The following is a 19,705-nucleotide window of genomic DNA, read 5'->3' as shown; positions in this document are numbered from 1 at the left end:
GACTTGCAAAGCTTCTGGGATGAGGGAACGTCCCTGAGGTGCATTGGCGCAGTGTGTAGGGAGATGCTGCTTAGATGGAGTGTAAGCTTGCTTTCAGCTTTTTTTCCTCCTTTACTCCCTCAAATGTAGACCCGTTTCTTCCACACGTCATCTAAAACCGTACGCTGCTCAGGACACAGATTTTACAGTCTTTGCATGCTTCCGTCTCAGCCGGAGAGAGACTTCCAGCAATGCCAATAATAATAATACAGTAATAGCTTTCCCTCCTGCATCCGAGGGAATACTCTCCCGTGAGTGCAGTGGGAAAAGCATCGGGTCCTATGGCTGTGTGGGAAAGAGGAAAGTGCAGTGGCAGAATAAATAACTAAAGCTGTGAAGGAGAAAAGTCCATCTGTTTGCAGAGGACCAGGAAAAGGCCAAACATCTGCAAGGTCCCCCCAGTTCATCAGGCATCTGCTCTCTGCTTCCCAGTCTAAAAACCTTCCCGTTTGTGGGGAGAGTGGAGCCAGCAGCTTATATGACACAGAGGATAGAGTCAGCAGAGCTGGGCTGGGATGCGGTAAAGCCAGCTGTCTCCTACTGCAAAGAAAAGTGTTTTCTTCCAAACTCTAGAAAAGCGCTCTTCTCTGTTTCTGTCCTTTGCTCCTTTTCTGAAACATCTTGCCAATATTTTTTTCTTTCAGGAGGAATGGATCTTCCAAAGGGGCAAAATGGTATTTGTTTTGTGTTTGTTCTAGCAATTGTTGTTTTCCCCTTCTGTTATAGCAATTGTTATTTCTTCCTTCTGTTTCTGCACAAACCCTGTCCTTTTCCCTGTCTCATCCCCTTCAACACGTTCTCTACCTCAGTTTTGCTTAGGTGTTTTGAAGGGTTGTAATAAAGCAAGAGTGTCTGACTAATGTGCTGTGCGGGGAGATGAGTCTTTGGCATTGGAGCCAGGACTAACTGGAGAAACATAATCTGAAGTGTATTCTTTGGGAAGTATGTGTCCACTGGAGTTGAATTTGTTTGCAAAATCACGTTGGTTGGTTGGGGAGTCATTTTCAGAGCAAAGGAGAAAAGTTTACTTAGCACTCAAACATCCTAGCATTTTTTAGAACTAAACACCAAGATATTAATTTCAAAATATTTCTTCTTTTCTTTTTACTCTGTATTGTATTTCATATGATTTGAAATAACAGATTGGATTAATTATAGGGCAAAGAGGAGGATGCTGCAGATGTTATTGGACATAATTTAAAAAAAAAAATCAATCTTGAACTCTATAATATCATGAGCCAGTAGGTTTCACAGGATTTTATGTATTGGAGCAACATGGTTGTCTTAAATTAGTTTTCAGTGTGTTGTTTTTGAACTGTCTTTGTGCATCTGTATTTAGGATGATACTTTCTTAGGGATTCAGAGGGGTTTTTTTGAGTCTTATCCATGCTCACTTTGGGGAAAATGGGAAGAAATTACTTTCCTGGGAAATAAGATCCCTAAAAGTCCTAGGGGGAGTTTGTGCCTTTCAGAGAGTGATTTGAAATCAAACAGAAAAGCTTTCCAGGGCTGCAGACCCATCTGCTTCCCACAGCAAACAGCATGAAGGTGCTGTGCCAGCAGTGCTGCCCATCTGGTGCCCGTGCCTGGGGCGGGCTGAGCCCGGGGCTTTGAACCCGGGCACGGGTGGTCCAGAGGGCTGCGGGTCACTGGGGTTTGGCTCAGCACCTCTCTGAGCGGTTTGGAGCCTGCTCCTTGGTATTTGGGGATGGTGCTGAGGGCCTGTAGCTGGGAGGTGGTGTGGCACTGCATGGAGATGTGGAGGGTCAAGTAGGGAGCCCATGTTTCCTCCCAAAAGGATTAAAACCCTCCAAAAGCAACAGTTCCTATACACATGAAATATCACACTGCTACTCATCTTGAACTTCCATCCCAGATGCTGCACACAGGAGAGCCAACAGCAAACAGCTCTACTTGCAGCATCAAGCTTTATAAGAAGAAATAAAAATATACTGAAGTGGTCCAAATTACAGGCAGCTGCCTCCCCGGGAGCCAAATCCAGTGCTAATGGCAAACGCCCTTTTTTCCATCCTTAGGAGGTGCTTTCAGAGCCTGGTGTCCTGCCACCCGCAGCCTGTGCTGCTCTGTCCTTGTTTTCTCCTTTGTGCTCCCACCTCCCATGAAGTTCTCAAGGAGAGATCTCCCATCTCTACGCTAAGCTGGATGGCTTCACAGCCAGTATGCTGCTTTGTCTTCACATCAGCACTTTTGGAAGTTTAAGATGAGCAAATTAAAGTGTAGATATTTTGTACATCAGCCCCGTGAAAACGCCTCCTCAGAGTTAAAAGAGGTAGATGCTTCTGAGCTTGCAACTGGCCCATCATGTGGCTGTTGTCACTGAGAAGAGCCTGTGATCTTCCCAGCAGTTCTTTACGTGAAGCTATGAGGTCCTCATGAGAAGAGGGAGGTGCAAAGAGCGTGGCTGCCTGCCAGGAGAAGGGATGCAGGAGATAGGCTGGTCTAGATTTTGGGCTCCAGCTCCAGCCCTCCATGTGTTCACTGCAACAGGGAATCTCTGCTTTTAGACAGCATCCGATGCTGTCTTTATAGTGATCAAGAAGAGCTGGCATAATTTAGCACAAAAGGGGGGTGAACTGGGTGGGATCCATTGCAAGGCTGGATGTGGGGTGTTCATTACTGCAGGTTTTGTAGTTGCCTGCGTCAGGTTTGAGATGCAAGCTTCAGTCTGTGGAGCTGGTTGTTGGTGCCTTCAGGCATGGTGGCAAGTCACCTTCTGCTGCAGCATCTGAGCACCTCTAAGCAATATGCCAACGTTATTGAGCTGTTGTAGCCATCTCCTGAAGCAGTGAGGGGTGCAGCTGAGCATTTAATGGTTAAACAATGTGTTACTTCCTGTGCCACAAAACCGATGGCAGAGCTGTGACTGTTGCAGGGTTCATCCTGATCATCCATGACATGATGTGGGGATATGCTGGTGTGAGTCTAAGTTCTCCCATTCTCTCTCCTAGGGGACTTCCTTCCTCCACCCCCACCTCCTGCGGATGACCTCGGGAACATCACATCATCACAAGGTGCCTTTCCCCCCCCGCCCCCTCTGGATGACGTTACTTTCAATGTGCAGGTAGGAAGAGAAGAATTTTATCTTTCGTGCAGTACTGATCCAAAAATTGTGGAAATGAATGGATGATAATAAAACGAGGTGGCAAAGTACTGTGGTTAGTAATCATGTGTCAGGAACAACCAAGTCAGCTTTAGCAAGCTGTGTTTCCCAAGTAGGGAATATTTCCATTCAAAACTTGCTGGGCTATTAAAGGATTTTTCCCATCCGGCTTGAATTAGAAGACTAATTGCCTTATGTCCTTGTGTTGGCAGATGGGAGTGAAACCTTCCCAGAATGAATTGTTTTCTGGAAGGGCCATCTCCTTCCATGGACTGTGGAGAGACTTTAGGGCAGTAATCTGATCTTAAAAGTGCTTTGTTTAGATGCCTAAAATTAAGTGAAGTAAATAAGCCCTGGCCCAGGCTCCAGTGATGTCACTGAGACCCTTTTCACCCCCTTTTTGCTGGTTTGGATCCTCTAGATTTGCCATCTGGATGAAAGTGCAACTTCTAAGATGCATCAGGTGATGATGGCCTGTCCTGTGTGGATAGGGACATACCTTGAACACCTTTGAAAGATATGAACGCCTTTGTGCAGACATCGCTGGCTTGCCTGGAGTGCCAGGTACTGTTGTGTTAGCTCAGGCACATTCAGGAGAGATGTATTCAGACTGCAGGGACAGGCTTTCAAGGTGATCAAGGAGTGAGGAGCTGATCTTGCCAGTGGGGACCAGAAGAGTTTGTCTTGTTAGCTGAGCAAAAGGAAGGCTGAGGAGGGGGTATGCCTGCAAATTTCAAATACATTAGGGAATAAGAGAAGAACAACTGTTTCAGCTCTGGGTGAGTGTTGGTGCAGGGACATGAGAGGCTGAGCTTGCCAGAAGTACCTTCATGCTGGTGTTTAGAGAGTTTTTAAGCACCGAGGCTGCAAAGGTCTGGAAGAGCCTTCTGGGAGGACTAGTGAGAGCAAAGCGAGCGTGATCTAGGTTTGAGGCTGATGAGAGTTGTGTAACCATATATCCACAGCTATGGGCCTGTCCTTGATGACCCTGGAAGGTTGTGGCAGTCCTGTGTCCCTCGATGGATTTGAACCTGAGAATAGGCTAGCAGGCAGACATTAAACAGGATTCAAGAGACCTAACTTAGTTCCTGACCCCACCACAAACTCTACTTTGTGCCTCTGTAAAAAGAAAACATTTCCCTCCCTCGTGGGCTTCCTCTGATCTCTTGCCTCTGGCGAGATGTTCAGATGCTATCACAAAGTCTCAGTGTGTTCCTGCAATGGGTTCAGCGTTACAAGAAGCCTTTGAGAGGGAAGGAGTTAATGAGGATTGTGTTCTCCCTTGCCAGGAAAGGCTGCAGCCATCAGTGACATTAGCCAAGTGTGGAGCATGGCTTTTCCCAGCCTTGGGGGAATGAAGTAATTCCCCAGCAAGTGTTGTTCTGTCTCTTATCTCTCCGAGAAGAGTGAACCCCGTGGGAGCAGGGGAGCTTCCAGACTGCCCTGGGAAGCGGCAAAGCAGCAGGCTCCTGGAGAGGGCAGGGCGCTGCCTGCACGGCTGCCTGCGCAGGAGCCTGGGCAGCAGGAAGGGGTCACGGTGCCTCACGTGCTTCCCCCTTGTCGGGCCGCCCAAGGAGGGGACCTTGGTGTGTTTATTGGAAGGGGCTTGTGTCTTCCGCTTCTCATGCCTCCCTCCTGCGATGGGTCCAGAGATGTGCCTGAGCTACTTGGGGCTGTCACTGGGATGTGCCCCTTGGTAGAACTACCCAACAGGACAGCTCTTCCCTGCTGAGCTCATGAAATTGCTATTTGTCACATCCTTTCTCACTGGCTTTGGGAAGCTGGGGCTGGAGCCGTGTTCACAGCGTTGGGTTTTGGCAGGAGCTTGGTTAGAGCGAGATTCCTTCATGTGGCATCCCGTTCGGAGGAAGGGGAGCCTACCAGTCGTACCCCAGCACTCCTGCCTGTCACCACCTCCAGATGTACTCTACACAGCAAACACAGGTCCCTGCCTTTAATCTGTGCTCTCTTGTCACCTTTTTCCCCTTTCTTTTCCCTTCCATCCTCTGAAGGAGATTGGGAGCAGAAAAAAGCCAGGGCTAAGTCAGGAGCCAGCGGGGTCTTGTGTTGCAAGATCAGCTCCTTATCTTGCAGGAGCAGCAAAAGCCATGCTGAAGCAAGACGTAAGGCCCGAGAGATGAGGGAAAAGGGCAGGTGGTGATGGAGAAAGCTGCTCGATGCCTTTGTGCATTGAACACAATCATTTTCATGACTCTGGACAGAGGTTCCCATGCTGAAGGAGCAGAACGAATGGTGGCTGCGTTCCTTCTGCTGTGAATCCTTTCTCAGCCCTCAGGACATGGTTGCCTGAAGGCAGGGGTCTCATGAGCACATGTTGGGTCAGGCTCCAACAAACAAAAGCCTGATTCTGCTCTCTGATGCCAGGCCACTTTATTTCCATGCCTCAGTTTCCCCGTTGCTAAATGTAAGTGCTGGAGCAGATGACCCTGTTCCTGAGCACGGACCAGATCTGAGGCTGCTGCCTGGTGCAGTTCAGCCCCTGCAGACCTGTTGTAAGCCCTCCAGATTTACTCCAGAGTTTGAAATTTATCTGCTCCAGCAAATCAGCCCCTTTACAACAGAAATTTCTCTCTGGATGGCAGAGTGCTGATGACAGCTTATGAAATGTGTGCTGTGGCTCTAGGTAAAGCTTTTTATACTAGATGTTAAGTTGATGAGGACAGCAGAATATATATGTTTAATTTGTTATCATTTTGTGTGATACTGTTAGCAGACGGCTAAAAGCTGCACAGATTATTACCATTTAAGTTGTAGCTTAAGAGCAGCAATTAAAATAATAATGCCCAGTTTTCGTAGGCTTGTTTATCTCTGGATCTCTCTTTGGACAGTGGAACTGGCCACTTAGGATCAGATCCAAAAAGGTACTTTAGTATCTGACTTCCCTTGAGGTGCTTATGCTCTGATGGAAATCAGAGGAGGACTGGGTTGTGAAATACCTTTGCCATGGATCTGGCATTGTCTTGTAATTTCTGTTTTCCCATCTAGATCCGTCATGTTCGGATTCACAGCAGGGCTGGGGAGGAAAGGGGAAGGAAATTTAAACTCTTTTCTTATTAACTGTAATGCTTAAAAAAAAAGAAAAAAGAAAAGGAAATGTTTATTTTAAAAAATGAGTGTGTTGGGGCTGGGGGAGAGTTGTGTTGGGAAGTTCCCCATCGGCTGAAGTCAGCCGGCGAAGGCAAGGGCTTGTTCCCAGAATGGTGGTGAGGGCGCGGCGATGGCGTGTTTGACAAATAAGGACATGAGCAAAGAGCCTTTTGCCACGTTGGCTTGGGCTCAGTTTAAAAGAAAAAAAAAAAAAATCCTGGACGGGAAGAAAAATGAAATCACTGTTTGTCAAAGGGAAATAGATAGATCTGGGAGGGAGGGAGGCAGATTTTTTATTTTTTTTTTTTGCCTTCTGGTTTCAAAACAGGCATTATTCCCAGGCCAGGGAAAGCAAAAGTGAAAAACTCTCATAAGCAACCTCTCAAGTGCCCTGTTTGCTGACAGAGAAGGACCCTCTCTCATGGTGCTGGCGATTTCTTTCTTCTTCACCAGGCGGGGTTGCTCAGGGATGAGAACTGTGCACAGCGGTGTGAAAAGCCGGTCCCTACCCCGCGTCCCATCCCTGGGAAGGCTGCCTCTGGAGTCGTGCATGCTACAGGCACATCTTGATAAGCTGTATCGTGGGGGCTTCAGATCTCCACTGGCCTTGAAATGATGAGTTCTCCTTAAAGGAGAGGTTCAGAGCCCAGTGTTCCGTGTTGGGGCAGGACCTGGGTGGCTCAGAGCAGATGCAACCCTCAGCTGTGGACCTGCCAAGGGCCACTGTGGAAAAACATGCATTTACGAATTGCTGCTAATTACCTGCAGGTGCTCTGTCTGCAGTGTGGGTCTGATTTTCATTTGGGACCCTGTAGATGCTACCACATCATGGAAAGGAGAGGACTGTATTCAGCTGGAGATTGCCTCTTTCCCAACAACCCCTGGCTGTTACCACTGTGTTTTTTATTGACAGGCCACAAAACAGTTTACAAAAGAAATACCAGTCTCTCCCTGATAAGGAAGCTGAAGCAGGGAAAGTGCTTTGCCTAGGTCACCAGGCTGACCAGCGGTAGACTAAAAATAGAACTCAGATCTCCTGCATCCCAGAACAATTGTCTGCTACATTGCACCACCTCATTACTGTAAAAACTGTGAATTAATGAGTAAATACCACCAGTGCCTGAGACCGGAAAGAATTTGGGGTATACCAAAAAGGATGTGCAGAAGTGGTTTAGGATGGGGTTTAGAGCAAAGAAACAATCAGACTTTGAACAGTTGCATGAAGGGTAGATTTAGAGTAGATATTAGGAAGAAATTCTTTACTGTGAGCGTGGTGAGACACTGGAACAGGTTGCCCAGAGAAGTCGTAAATGCCTCCTCCCTGGAAGTGTCCAAGGCCAGGTTGGATGGGGCTTTGAGCAACCTGATCTAGTGGAAGGTGTCCCTGCCCATGGCAGGGGTGTTGGAACTAGATGATCTTTGAAGGTCCCTTCCAACCCAAACCATTCTATGATTCTATGGTAAAATAGTTTAATACACCAGTTCTTGTTAAAACCACCTATGCATGGAGGGGCTGCAGTGCTGCTCTGTACGTGGGCAGGACCTCTTCTCATGTTCAGACCTACTGGACTCACGGGCTAGGTTGTACTGTCCTGTTTTGATACGCAGGAAATCAGCCAAAGGGCTCAAATTCCTATTGCCAAGGAATTTGGGGAGGAGAAATGCTGTCTGAAGGCGTATGCGCCTTCCTCTACAAGGCTGTTCAGAGAGACCCGTCTCGCTCCTCCCTAGCGCTCATGCCTGGGAGAAGGTGGGAACGTGTTGATAGATGCGAGCGGTGAGAGCCTCATCCTTGTTACGGAGGAGGTTGCCAGGCATTTTGCTGTCTGACTCCCTCCCAGTGAGCGGCGGTGGTGGTGCCTCTTCGTGGGCTGTGACTCACCCGCTAAGGAAACAGCCGGAACGGAGGATTTTTTTTTTTTTTAGGTGCACATATTGACAAATAGTTGGGGAGGGAAGAGCGTGATTTTTGCCTACAGGGGGTGCTGCCTTAAATAGCACATCTGCTCGGCGGTGTGGTGGCTGGGCTCTGCCTGGGTGCTGGGCTTGCTTTAAATCGCCTGCCTTTTAATGTTTGGAGAAGCCGAAAAGACCAAAGAGCAGAACGTGTTCAGCCTCCCTCTAGTGCTTGATTTTGTTAATCATTGGGATTATTGGCCTGGGTGTAGGTGCTCGCTGGCGAGGAACACGGGTAACGCAGCGCAGGTCTTGCTGCCAGCAGGGCTGCCTGGCTCCGGGCAAGGAGCGGTAGCTCCCCGTGACTCTGTAAATAAAGCCATAGTCTGTGTGTATCGCTTGCCAGTCAAGATCCAGCTTTTGCAGATTTCTGGGACTCCTAACCTGATTTATTAAAACCCATGTGATAAGCAACTGCCTTTTATCTAAATTGAAGCCGTGTCCAACAGTATAAATAAATTACCTGGTAATGTTAACCCTCTTACTCAAACCTTGGCTTTGCAGGAATGCTTTTGATCTGTCTCCCTTCTGCCTTCCTCGTGTGTTTGAGGAACAGGAATGTGCTGTGCTCTGAATTAGATTTGAACAAATAATATGTATGCTCTCTGCATGTTTAAATGCTCACTGGCTCTCTACAGGTCAATATGTGTTTGCTCTATACTAGGGGTTTCTAGGCACTAAGGTGAGAAAAATCAGTAATACAAAGTCTGCATATGTTGATGAATATCTGGTTGCATGATAGATAAAATGCATGTTTTTCTCATATGCATATATATACACACCCTATATACATATGAGAAATGCATAATGAGTGGGGATACAGAGCAGACCTCCACGTTATTGGGGAACAAGCATGCACATTTTATCCCTGCTGTTTTTTTATCCCTTTCTGTGGGTAGCATGACCAGTAGATCCAGGATCAGAAGAGAAAAGGAACACTGAGCATTTCTTTCAGGCAGCTCTTGATGCAACCCATCTTATACGCATGTTTGTTTTACAATGCCAAACCACATTCTATTTTAAATCTTTAATGAACCTCTGTTCCCATCTATGTAACTTTCCAATCCTTACTCTCTTCAGAATAGACAAAGATGCTTATTATAAACCACAAATTTTACTGAAAGGGTAAACTGGAAAAGTTTTAATTGTACAGCGTAAGCTTGCCATTCATCTCTCTGCCTGGCTATTAATATCTTGGCAATGTTATAATGCAATACAGCCTTTAATAGCTAAACCTCTCGGCAAGGACTACAAAGGAAGCAAGGATCCAAACAGTTAACTGTGCTCATTATTTTCATCATGCTTATTGCTGTGTTATTTAATGTATTTGTTATGTTATTGTTTAATGTAGTAACACAGCACACAGGATGAGCCAGGACCTGCACTGGTGCACACTCGTGCCTTCTTTGGGAGGAGGGTTGTGACTGGGGCTGGGAGACGTTTTCGGAGATGGAACAGAGCTGCTTTTGATAATCTGCCATACAGCGGGTGATGAGGTGAGGGAGCAGAAGAAAGCAAAAGCGTAATACAGATCATATGTAAATAAGGGTATGGGACCATCTAAGAAGCTGTAATAGGAAACAGGAAGGTCAGAGATGTTGCCGATTGTGATGTTCAGAGACCATCAAGCTAGAACCATCCCAGGTTGAGACACAGGGCAGTGTTATGCCCGTGTGCCGGCTTGGGGCCCAACAGCATGGCTGTGGTGCCCCGGTGCTGTGCCCGAGGTTACAAGCCGTGGTGGGCACCTCCTGGCTCGTGTGGGTACGTCTCTTTGTGGGACACTGTCACACTGCTGGCGCTGGAGTCAGGTTCAGTCCTGGCACCTGCGGAGAGGTTAATCTGCAACCTGGATTATCCACCCGTGGGTAATAGAGACATGAATGTGGAAAGTAATAGGGGAGGCATGGAGATCATGCAGAAAAAGCAGGCAATTTTCTCCTGTCAGAGCTAGTACTGGCCTGTGACAGACAAAAAGGAAGCAAAAACATCATTGTATCCAAGGTAGAATTATTTAAGCAGAGGGAAAAGAAAAAGATAATGAAGAAGTGGACAGACAGACAAAGCAGATGAGCTGACTGATGGAAGAGAGTCAGATAACATGATCAGAATTTTAGAAATTTTCATTCTTCTCATTTCTGAGAGCTATTCAAATCTTCTGTTGGATTAGCAGGTCCTAGGAAAGATCTCCTGCAAGATCATTTGCTCCTGTGTCAAATCCTGGATAGCCTGTGTTGCATCAGGTAACTGTAATGCAGCGGTGAAACTAAGACAAACAGACTGTCAGTAGCAAGAAGGAATTCTGAAAATTGCAGCAGACAAATTATTACACCTTTTCTATGAAGCTGGCTGGGATTGGAAGATGTGGTTTAGAGAGTCAAAGTCTTTCCATGCATCTTGGGCATGGTGGTAGGCTGGAACATGACAGAGCAGACGGAGTCACATTCCCACCTTGGTTTTGGTGCTTTAAGTACTTTGATGCTCTGCAGTAAAGAAATGAGCTTTGGTCAAACAAGATGAAAGGAAGTACAGCTATACTGATTGGAGAATCCAGTTGTCTGTCTAAATTCAGTTTTACAGCCCTGGAGTAGTTCAAAGAGTAGGGCAAACTTCATCCTGGTTTTGATGCAAATTTTGCCTGGCAGTAATGAGACATGGAGAAGTTGTGAGAGCATCTAATTTCCAAGAATGGAAGTGGCTCAAATGCAGGTTCCTGTCTCTGTTTTTCAGTTTCCATTGCTGGTGAAAAACAGCTTCAGCTGCCATGATGGGTTTGTTGTCATAAAATGTTGCCTCTGCAAAGAGCGTGTGGCACAGCGACTGAGCAAGCTGAAAGGTGGTAGAAATACCACCAAGAAATGTTGTTGTAGACAGAGCTGGAGGAATTTGTTCCAGGACAGAAGAGCAGGCATGATTTTAAGTCTCTGCTGCCATTAAACTCCATCTTTGCAGGACCATTCCCCACAATAGTATTTTTCAGTTTTGATTTGCTGATGAAAATGCAGGATGTTGATTAGCTTTAACGCACAAAGAACAGGTAAGGAAGAGCATCTCGAAAACATCATATGACGTTTTTAGGGTTTTGGTTTTAGTGGTGTGGGAGGTAAAACAGAAATGTTGGGGAAAGCTGTAGCAAATCCCAAGTGCTGCTGAAGCCAGCAAGTGACAGCTCCACCAGAGGTGCTGTACAAACTCCTCTCGTTCAACAGTCCCAAGCTACAGCTCCTTCTCTCCCCATCTTCTCATTTCCACGTCTCTCTCTTGCCACGGAAACAGCCTCATGTCTTGTCACGTCCCAGGTCTAGCCTTCCTCTTCAGCTCTGTTGCTCCACTCACTCCTGAGTCATTCTCCCCTTCCTCCCCCTGTCTCTGGCTCTGCAAATTCCCCTGGTTCTGCCCTGCAGTACCCCTCTGTGTGTTCCCAAAAGATGCCACTGCCGAGGTCTGTGCAGACATTTGGGCATCACGCTTCCCGTGGTTGGTGGTAGGGCTGCCCTCTGGGAGCGGCGTTTGGTCGGTGCTAAGGTCGGGTGAGCCTCTTAAAGAGATTTGGGTAGGGAATATACTTTCTGTGCAGAAGTAAATCCCGTTTGGCTTCTGTGGCGGTGTTGGCCCCAGGCAGAAATACAGTTAAAAGATATTTTCCTGAGGTCTAATGTGTCCTGGGGACACCACATTTTCTGATGCATGAATTCTTATTGGAAAACAACAACTCGCATTCATGTATCTGCATACGGACAGTATCAAAATAAACCTTGGAGCTCACCTGGGAGGGATCTGCACACTGAGGATTCTCTCTGCAGGGTTTTGCAGTGGTCTCTGGGCAGCGCACGTTAGTCATTGTTCAGCTTTCTGTGTAATGCAGGTCCTTTTTCTTCAGCTGAGGTTCTCACTTAGGAAATGAGTAGAAGGTAAGGTGTCCAAACAAGGAGGCAGTTGTTAAAAAAGAAAGAAAGCCCACGGTCATCCAGCCAAATCAAATACCAGACACGCATCTGGCAGCCTTGAAGGGAAGGTAAAAGTGGGCCTAATGGTTTGGAAAATGAGATTGAAAACTTCTTGAAGGCAAGGACCTTCCTCCATGAATCAGAACTGCAGGGTCTTCCCAGCTGAGGCTTGCCTGCCCATGAACTGCAGCCATCAACCACCCCAAAAACGCGTGGACTGAGGCAGAGTCCAGATTTTCCTCTTCTCAGCTTTGAGAGACATATAGTAGATTTTTAACGTGACTCATTTCTGCAGAAGCCAAAGCCAAGCCATTGACTTTCATGTAGTTTTATACATCCATTTTGCTGACATTTTGCCAGGCTCGCTGGGAGATTCTTGAATCCTTGCAAATGTTTTGGCGTGCACCCCTTCCTATTACAGCAAAACAAGCAAACAAATTCAGAAGTATGTTATATGTTTAACTTCTGGACTTGGAGCTTATTCAGGCTGTGAAAATTGACTGGCCAATTTTAATTTTACTTTTTTTTTTTGGTGGTGATTTCCTAATAGCTTCACAGCCCACGTTCAGGAATGCTTTCTCAAATTCGGAGAAGCTTGACTGTGTGCTTAAACTTCATTAAAGTTGATAGAACTTAAGCACATGTGTAAAATTAAGCATATGCTTATGTTTTATACAGCCTTTTTGCAGGTGACGCAAGCAGCTGCATATGGGTTTCCAACATGTGATTAAATTCCAAAAGGAGTTTTTAAAAACAGTTTTAGTCAACCTTAATTTTCTGAAATTGGTAGCTTTAACAAAACCTATCTTTTTTGATTAAAATTGCCTGAGACGTGTCCCTTTTTAAAAGCTCTTCATTTAACTGTCACAATATACAGTCTTGTGTGGGATAGAGTTTGTTCATGTAAATTTAATTTCCAGTTAAAGTGGTCCAAACACAAAGTGATTTCAATAGATCTTTATGAACGCGGCAGTGCTGTTGCTTTCTCACCTCTGTCGATGTGGGGGCCAGGCAGAGCCATTAAATTGTCAGCTGTGCCCTTCTGCATATTGCAGATCATAAAGCTTCACCCAGTCACCCAGGGAGACCAAAGGCATCCAGCCTCGATCCGCAGACATCAAGAGATGGAGAAATCTTGGAAGTTTGTTCTAGCATTTAATTACCTACATAAGTGAATATCTCTCTTATTTTTATATGGAATTTCCCTGTCTCCAGCTTCCCGGCTGCTGTGTGTTTTTCTGTTTTGCTAGGTGGACAGTCTTGTGGTATCTGGTATTTTCTTCTGTGAAGCTATTTAGATATTGCTATCGAACTACTCAATCTCCTTCATAAGTGAAACCAAGTGAGCTCTCCATGTGTCTCGTTGTCAGCTGTTTCTGCTTTTCTGGGGTGTCTCTCAAGTTTTTAAAAAGCTGCCTTCCAAACTGGACACAGTGTTTCAGCACTAGGCTCACCAGAAGTGTTGAAAGGAGTAAAATCACCTTCAGCTCTGCACTTTCTTTGCTCCAGGATGGCGCGGCACTGGGCAGGAGCTGGTGTTTGGTGTGGTTTTCCCCTGTGGAATATAGATCCAGAGTCGGGGGGCTGGGTGTGACAGCTTACCTTGTACATAGGTGTGTGTAATTCATGGCTTGTCAGACACGTCCTGTGCCGTTGGAGACATCCTCCTCTTCCCTCTTCTTTTACGCCAGAAGAGGAAAGAGGAAGATCACAACTTGGCCAGAATGTGGAAGTGAAGGGAGTCTTTGCTCTTGGACATCACCATGGGATCTTTTATAAATGTAACGTTCACGTCATACAAGTCAGTGGGAAGGTCTTCCTTTATTGCTTAATGAGCCATTTGGTTTCTACATTGATTAAACTTTGCAACTGTATTGGGGTAATTGGTTACTCTTCGGTTATGGTTCCCCTTGGAGGCAGATGATGAAATATCCGATATCTCCTCTTAGTTCTCAGTTTTTCTGCAAGCAGCAATACTCTGCGGGGAACATCAGCTCTGCTTGATGGCTAATTAAACATTAATTTGTGACGATATTGGAGCAGATTTTAAGTTGGCGGGGGAGTGGGCAAAGAAAGGGGAAACTTTTAGCAGTCACCATAATTATCAATAACGAGTCCTAATGTAATTACATTAATTACAAGAAAAAGGATATATTCCCTGCTGCTGTAAAGTTAGTTACAGTCAGTGGAAGTCATGCTGGGTCAAAAGGATTTCATGGACAGCTATTCTTGCCCCATGAACAGAGAGGTAGTGCTGTCCTGCAGAAGACATAAAGAAAAAAGCAATATATTCCACTTTATATTGTATATTCTGCGGATGAACAGGAACGTTTCACTAATTCAATTTAATTCCCAAGGACGAGTGATTGTAACTCCACCCGGAGAATATTAAATTGCCTTAATGGAAAAATAAACTGGTTTTATTCTCCCCCTTCTCTCCCCATCTTCCCCATTCAGTTTTCAAATAACTTTATGTGCCTCCTTAGTTTATTAATACACTTCTCATCTTGCTGCTGATTTTGCATCTGGTAGCACTTAACACAGACAAGACTCCCAAAGCTTTTGATCAGACATGTTAAGTAAACTATCAGGACTGTCGGGTCTGCTGCTCTGGCAGATGTCGGCTCGTGGGACTCCTCCTCTCTCTTCATCCCTTGACTGTTCCTTATCAAATCCATCCTGTTGCTTTCATGTGCTTGAGGATCACGGTGCCTCTTCCCCATGTACTAGCTGGCCCATAGTACAAAGATCCTCTGGTCGACTGAATGATATTTGCTATTTTGCTGTTTTTCAGTAGCACAGCAGTTTTGAAACTGTTTAGCCAACCTTGAAATCTCCAGAACTTCCTCCATGAGCAAAATGCAGTGGTCAGAAACCCGAAAAAGCCAGGTGTAGGTTGGAATGCCCGAGGTAGAGGTGTCAGTCTGTGATACGGGGAGCAGGGGGCTGGATAACGCTGTCCTGGGGCAGAGCAGATGGGGGCTGCAGGGACCAGACAGCACAGGACCTCTGTGTTGGCATCTCCAGCTTTGGGGCACCTACAGGCGCACACCTTGGCCGCAAGGCAGATCTTGTTGAGTGCTTTGACCTATTTGCTGCATCCTCTTTACTCCTGTCACATAATTGCCTTCTGTTGTCCTCAAGGGTGGCAACGAGACAGAGGGAGTGTTGCCCATCTCCTCATGGGCTATTATCCATGTCCCATCCCAGCCACCGGGGTCATTGGCTGCTGGCCTTGGACCCAGTGCTTCAGCAGAGCGTGCCCCAGGCCATGGAGCCTGTTGGCTAAACCTCTGTGGTGCAGCTTCATCCTTATTTGTTTCTCCTCACTCATCCAGTATCCAGGGCCAAATCCCTGTGGTCTTGAGAAGTCTGGACAAACTGTGGGTGTTTGCGACAAAAGCTTCTCTCCAGTGTTAGGGGCAGGAGCTGTTTGGAAGTCCTGGGCTCTGCCCTGGCATTACCGCTGCCCATCCGCACTGGTGGCATCCTGCCCCAGCCAAGGTGCTGGTTTCGGGATTGGGGCCCCTCTCAGGATGTGCAGAGGGCAATGGCTTATTAAACAGTGATGGAAGAAGGGCCACTGCCCCACGAGCCAGCGCTCGGCATGGCGGCGGCTTGGATCCAGCCCTCTGATCATGTGAAATCAGGGCCATCCTGCAGTGAAATTGCAGCTGGAGCTTGGATGGCTTGGATGGTGGTTTGTTGTCTTCTGGCATGTTTTGTCAGGGCTGGGAAAGCAAATACAGAGAATGAAATGTCCATTAAGGAGCTGGGTTGGCCTGGTGGATTAGTGTCTTCATCTGGTGGCCAGAAGGAGCTCGGTTGTGTCTCTGAGTTGCAGCACCTCGCTCCCACCCCTCTACCTGCTTTCCCTTCCCGGGGCTGGTATCCAGCTGACAATAAGCTCCTTGGGACGGTGCTTATTTTCCTAGTTTCCTAACTATTGTATGTGAGCAGTGCCAGTCACGCTGATCTCTAGGGAAATATAAATCTTTATTGTCATACAGATTCATAACTGCAACAAAGTCTTCGCTGTCTTTCATATATGTGTCCCAGGAGGCTGAGTGCAATTGGCTGTGATTTCTGTTGTCTTGGCTACAAGGAGGAAAGAAGTGGGTTTCCAGGTGTTGGTCCAAGCCCTGGCACTAAGGTGACGGTCAGTTATTAACCTGCAGAGACTGACATGTACCCGCCAGCAGAAGAAGCGACTCCTGGCTAGTGTCAGCTGGTGGATATAAAGCACAAGTGGAGGCTTCATGTAAATGTGTATAGAGAGCCAAATCAGACCAGCAACGGTCAGTACTGAGTGTCCAGAGAAAAATGTAAAAAAGGAAGCACGGCGGATTTTTTATTTATTTTTAAAGTGTCTTGGTGGAGTTTTCTTGCACGTGTTTCTCCAGCTGCTTTTGAAGTCCATGTAAACTCATAGCAACCACAGCGTCTTGCAGCAGAAGTAGCTCTGCAGCTTAGCAGCATGTTGTGTGATGAAACACCTACCCCCTTTTCTTTGTTTTGAGACTGATGCCTTCTAGTTTCATGCTTTCTTCTTCTGTTATCTGCTTTCTCTGTTTTGTTTTGGTTTTTTAATTTTTATTATTTGTCCTTTTTATAAGCCTCCTACTCCACAGCAAGTTTATAAATGGGTTGTTAAGGTTTTGCAATATGTCTCCTAGCAATGCTTAGCAAATAACTTTTCTTCATCTGGTTGTTCATTTGCCCCAGCTGTAAGCCCATGCCGTTCTTTACAACACCTTGCTGCTTCAGAGATAAAATCAGTTAATCCTCAGGATACCCAGTGCTATTTACATTTTACATGGGTGGAGAAATTGAATGTGGGACTGTGGCTACCCCAGACCCATGCCATAGGTCTGGGACTGAGCTGAGCTTGGACGTCAGGAGCGCAGCCCCCTTTACCCTGCTGTGTCTTCTACAGTTTGCTGCGGCATAGCTGCTGGAGTGAACTTTGCCAAGGGAAGATATTTGGCACATTTGTTTGCCCTTTTTGGGGCAGTAAGGTAGGCTGGTGTTTAGTGGATGATAGCCCCCCACCCCATTTAAGTCCCATGCCAGGTAGGCCCACCTGCCTCCTTATGGGGAGATCTTCAAAAGTGGCCGGAGTTGGAGCAATGTTGCTCAGTTAAATGACAGCAGCATCCAAGAGACACCAAATGATGCCTTTGAACAGCCCACTTCAAACTTTTGAAGTGTTTTCCTTTCGTCCGGCTAATATCCAGCAACACAAACCAGGTAAAACTATTCCGTGCCTGAAAAAAAAGAAAGAGCAGGGGAAAAAATAAATCAAAACCTAACTTCCCTTTGGCTTTTATCCTTGATGTCATCAAAAGACTAAAAAGGATATTTCAGGCCTGGCTTCAGCCTGATGGAACAGCAGGGAAGTTCTTTTCTATTAGATCCTTGATACAATCACGTCTGGTGAAATCACTGCGGTCACATCTGCTGAAATCTTCCATCATTTCGGATTTGTTTCAAAAGACTCAATCTTTCTGTTTTTAAAGGGCACGGCTACTTTTCCAGCCCCTCCTTGGTGCCTGGAACGGTGATTAGGCATCAATCAAGCATCTTAGACCCCTCTCACTCCAAATGCTGCAGTCAGCTTGTGTCTCCATGTGTGTGCTTGGTGGGGCCGCCTCTTGGGACTGTTTTAATTTACATTAGGGAATTTGAAACAAAATGTTTGCACTTGTCTTTAAGCTCAGGAGAGAATAGACACAGCAGCTCATCTTCAAGGTGCCTCATTTTCCTGATACATGCCCTTGAGGGTGCATCTTCTTGCCACTGCAGTGGCTTTTTGTGCTTTGGATGGCTTTTGCCCCTTGGAAAGAAAACTGGGAAATTCTACAGCGAGAGAGATGGGGTAGCAAGGGTGTGTGTCTGAAAAGGATCTTGCCTCTGGCAGTGGTATTGTTGGAGAAAGTGCAAAGAAAGGAGGAAAAAAAGAGGAAAAATTAAACAGAAACCCCAGCCTGAAGTATATCAAGACTGAATCACTTCTTTTCTTCTTCCTGGTTAAAATTTCTCACAGTCTCTTCTTGTATGTATAGTGGATTCCATCAAAATCAAATATCTTTCCCTCCTCTCCCGTGCCTGCCCCCAGCTAAAATAGGAAGTAAGAGCCCTATCCTTCTTTCTGTCTTCGGCTCTAAGCCCAGTGCCCGAGGCCATGGAGTAGAAGGAGATGCTAACTCCTTGTTTGGAGAGCTGTTTCATTTGCTCTTCCTACCACCTCAGTGCCTACTCGAGGATTTTGACAGCCTGCAGGGCATGGCAGGTGGATGCTATGGGTGCAACCTGGAGGAAGCAGGCAGCAGTCGCTGAATTTATCATCTCTGCTGCCTCATCTGTGGCTCAGTTGTATTTGCTGGAGGAAAAGACAATAAAGTCTTTCAGGGCAAAAGTCTTTATTTACTGTCTACCCCTGATTTGCCTAAATTCCCCTCTTCCTCACTCCCCTTGTTGCTTTAGTCCTTCCTTTCCATGACTGTCTTTGCTGTAAGGCTTTTTTGCTCCCTGCTTTTCCCCGTTCTTGGATGTGTAAATGCAAACAGTGTTGACCTGTTGCAGCCCAAAGAGAGCTCCCCAAGCACCTCAGGCTGCCAATAAAACTGATGTACCAAGAGCAGAGGGCACTGGGGGCCCCCAGCCAGTTTGTTTTGAGTCATTAGCTATGACCTTTCTTAATATCCACGGTGTTCATCTCCATTCTTCCACTTGTGAGTTATGAGGTTATCAGTGACTTGTGGTAGCACGGGGTGCAGAGCAAGCTGATGCTACGAAGAAGGTTGTGTGTCTGGCTGTAGCTCTGCTGTCTTGGACGTGTCTGTACATATATAACGGCATTGCATTTCCCAATAACAACAGCTCATGTTCCTGGGGCACAGCTCAGAGGATGAGCTGGCCACTATGCTCATGAAACGCACTCAGCTCAACCTGCTTTAGAGAAGACTTGAGCAAGGCTAAGGTGGATGGGGAGAAGGTGGATCTTAATGCTGGAAAATTGCACTGTGGTGAGCAAAGTCCTGATGCTCTGAAAGTGTTCAGGAGTTTGGCTGTAGCCTTGTTTTGGAAGAAAATATACCCTGGGACTCTGGAGTCACTTCTGACCTGCTGTCCATGTAAGTCATCAGGTTGCTACTGCAAAGCCACCCTCCATCTTTCCCTGACACAGCAACACCACTGGACATCAACATGATTTCCTATAAAGGCTCAGAAGCCAACCTGGCAACGCAGACCACATTGCATCCCTCATCCCAGGGGCTAATGGCTGTCCCAAGCTGCAGCACTGCGTGACAGCAAACAGGGCATGGAGAGAGGGGGATAAAAGAGAATAAAAGAGAGGCGGCTGAGTCTGGGTAGGGAAAGGAATTTGGAGCAGGAGCTAGGAAGGACATCTGGGAGCCAGATTCTTCTCTTTTGAGCCCATTGCAAGGAGCTGGCTTGGACAAACAAGAAGCGTTCTTGTTTCTCTGCTGTAACCTGCAAAATGTGATAGGAGTAGGTGATCTAGGTTGTA

General features: G+C 46.5%; 1 protein-coding gene across 7 annotated transcripts in view; it reads left to right on the top strand.

Annotated features, from left to right (window-relative positions):
- LPP (LIM domain containing preferred translocation partner in lipoma) overlaps window positions 1-19,705 on the top strand; it is a 356,009-nt gene that overhangs the window by 163,141 nt on the left and 173,163 nt on the right. For all 7 annotated transcript variants that reach the window (XM_072868734.1, XM_072868732.1, XM_072868730.1 and 4 more), the window contains one exon: window positions 3,009-3,121. In XM_072868734.1, the coding sequence (XP_072724835.1) occupies window positions 3,009-3,121 (113 nt within the window). The remainder of the gene's footprint in view (window positions 1-3,008; window positions 3,122-19,705) is intronic.

This window comes from Ciconia boyciana, chromosome 7 (assembly GCF_034638445.1).
Source record: "Ciconia boyciana chromosome 7, ASM3463844v1, whole genome shotgun sequence".
In the NCBI taxonomy this organism is placed as follows: domain Eukaryota; kingdom Metazoa; phylum Chordata; class Aves; order Ciconiiformes; family Ciconiidae; genus Ciconia; species Ciconia boyciana.
This window is presented reverse-complemented; position numbering and strand designations above follow the sequence as displayed.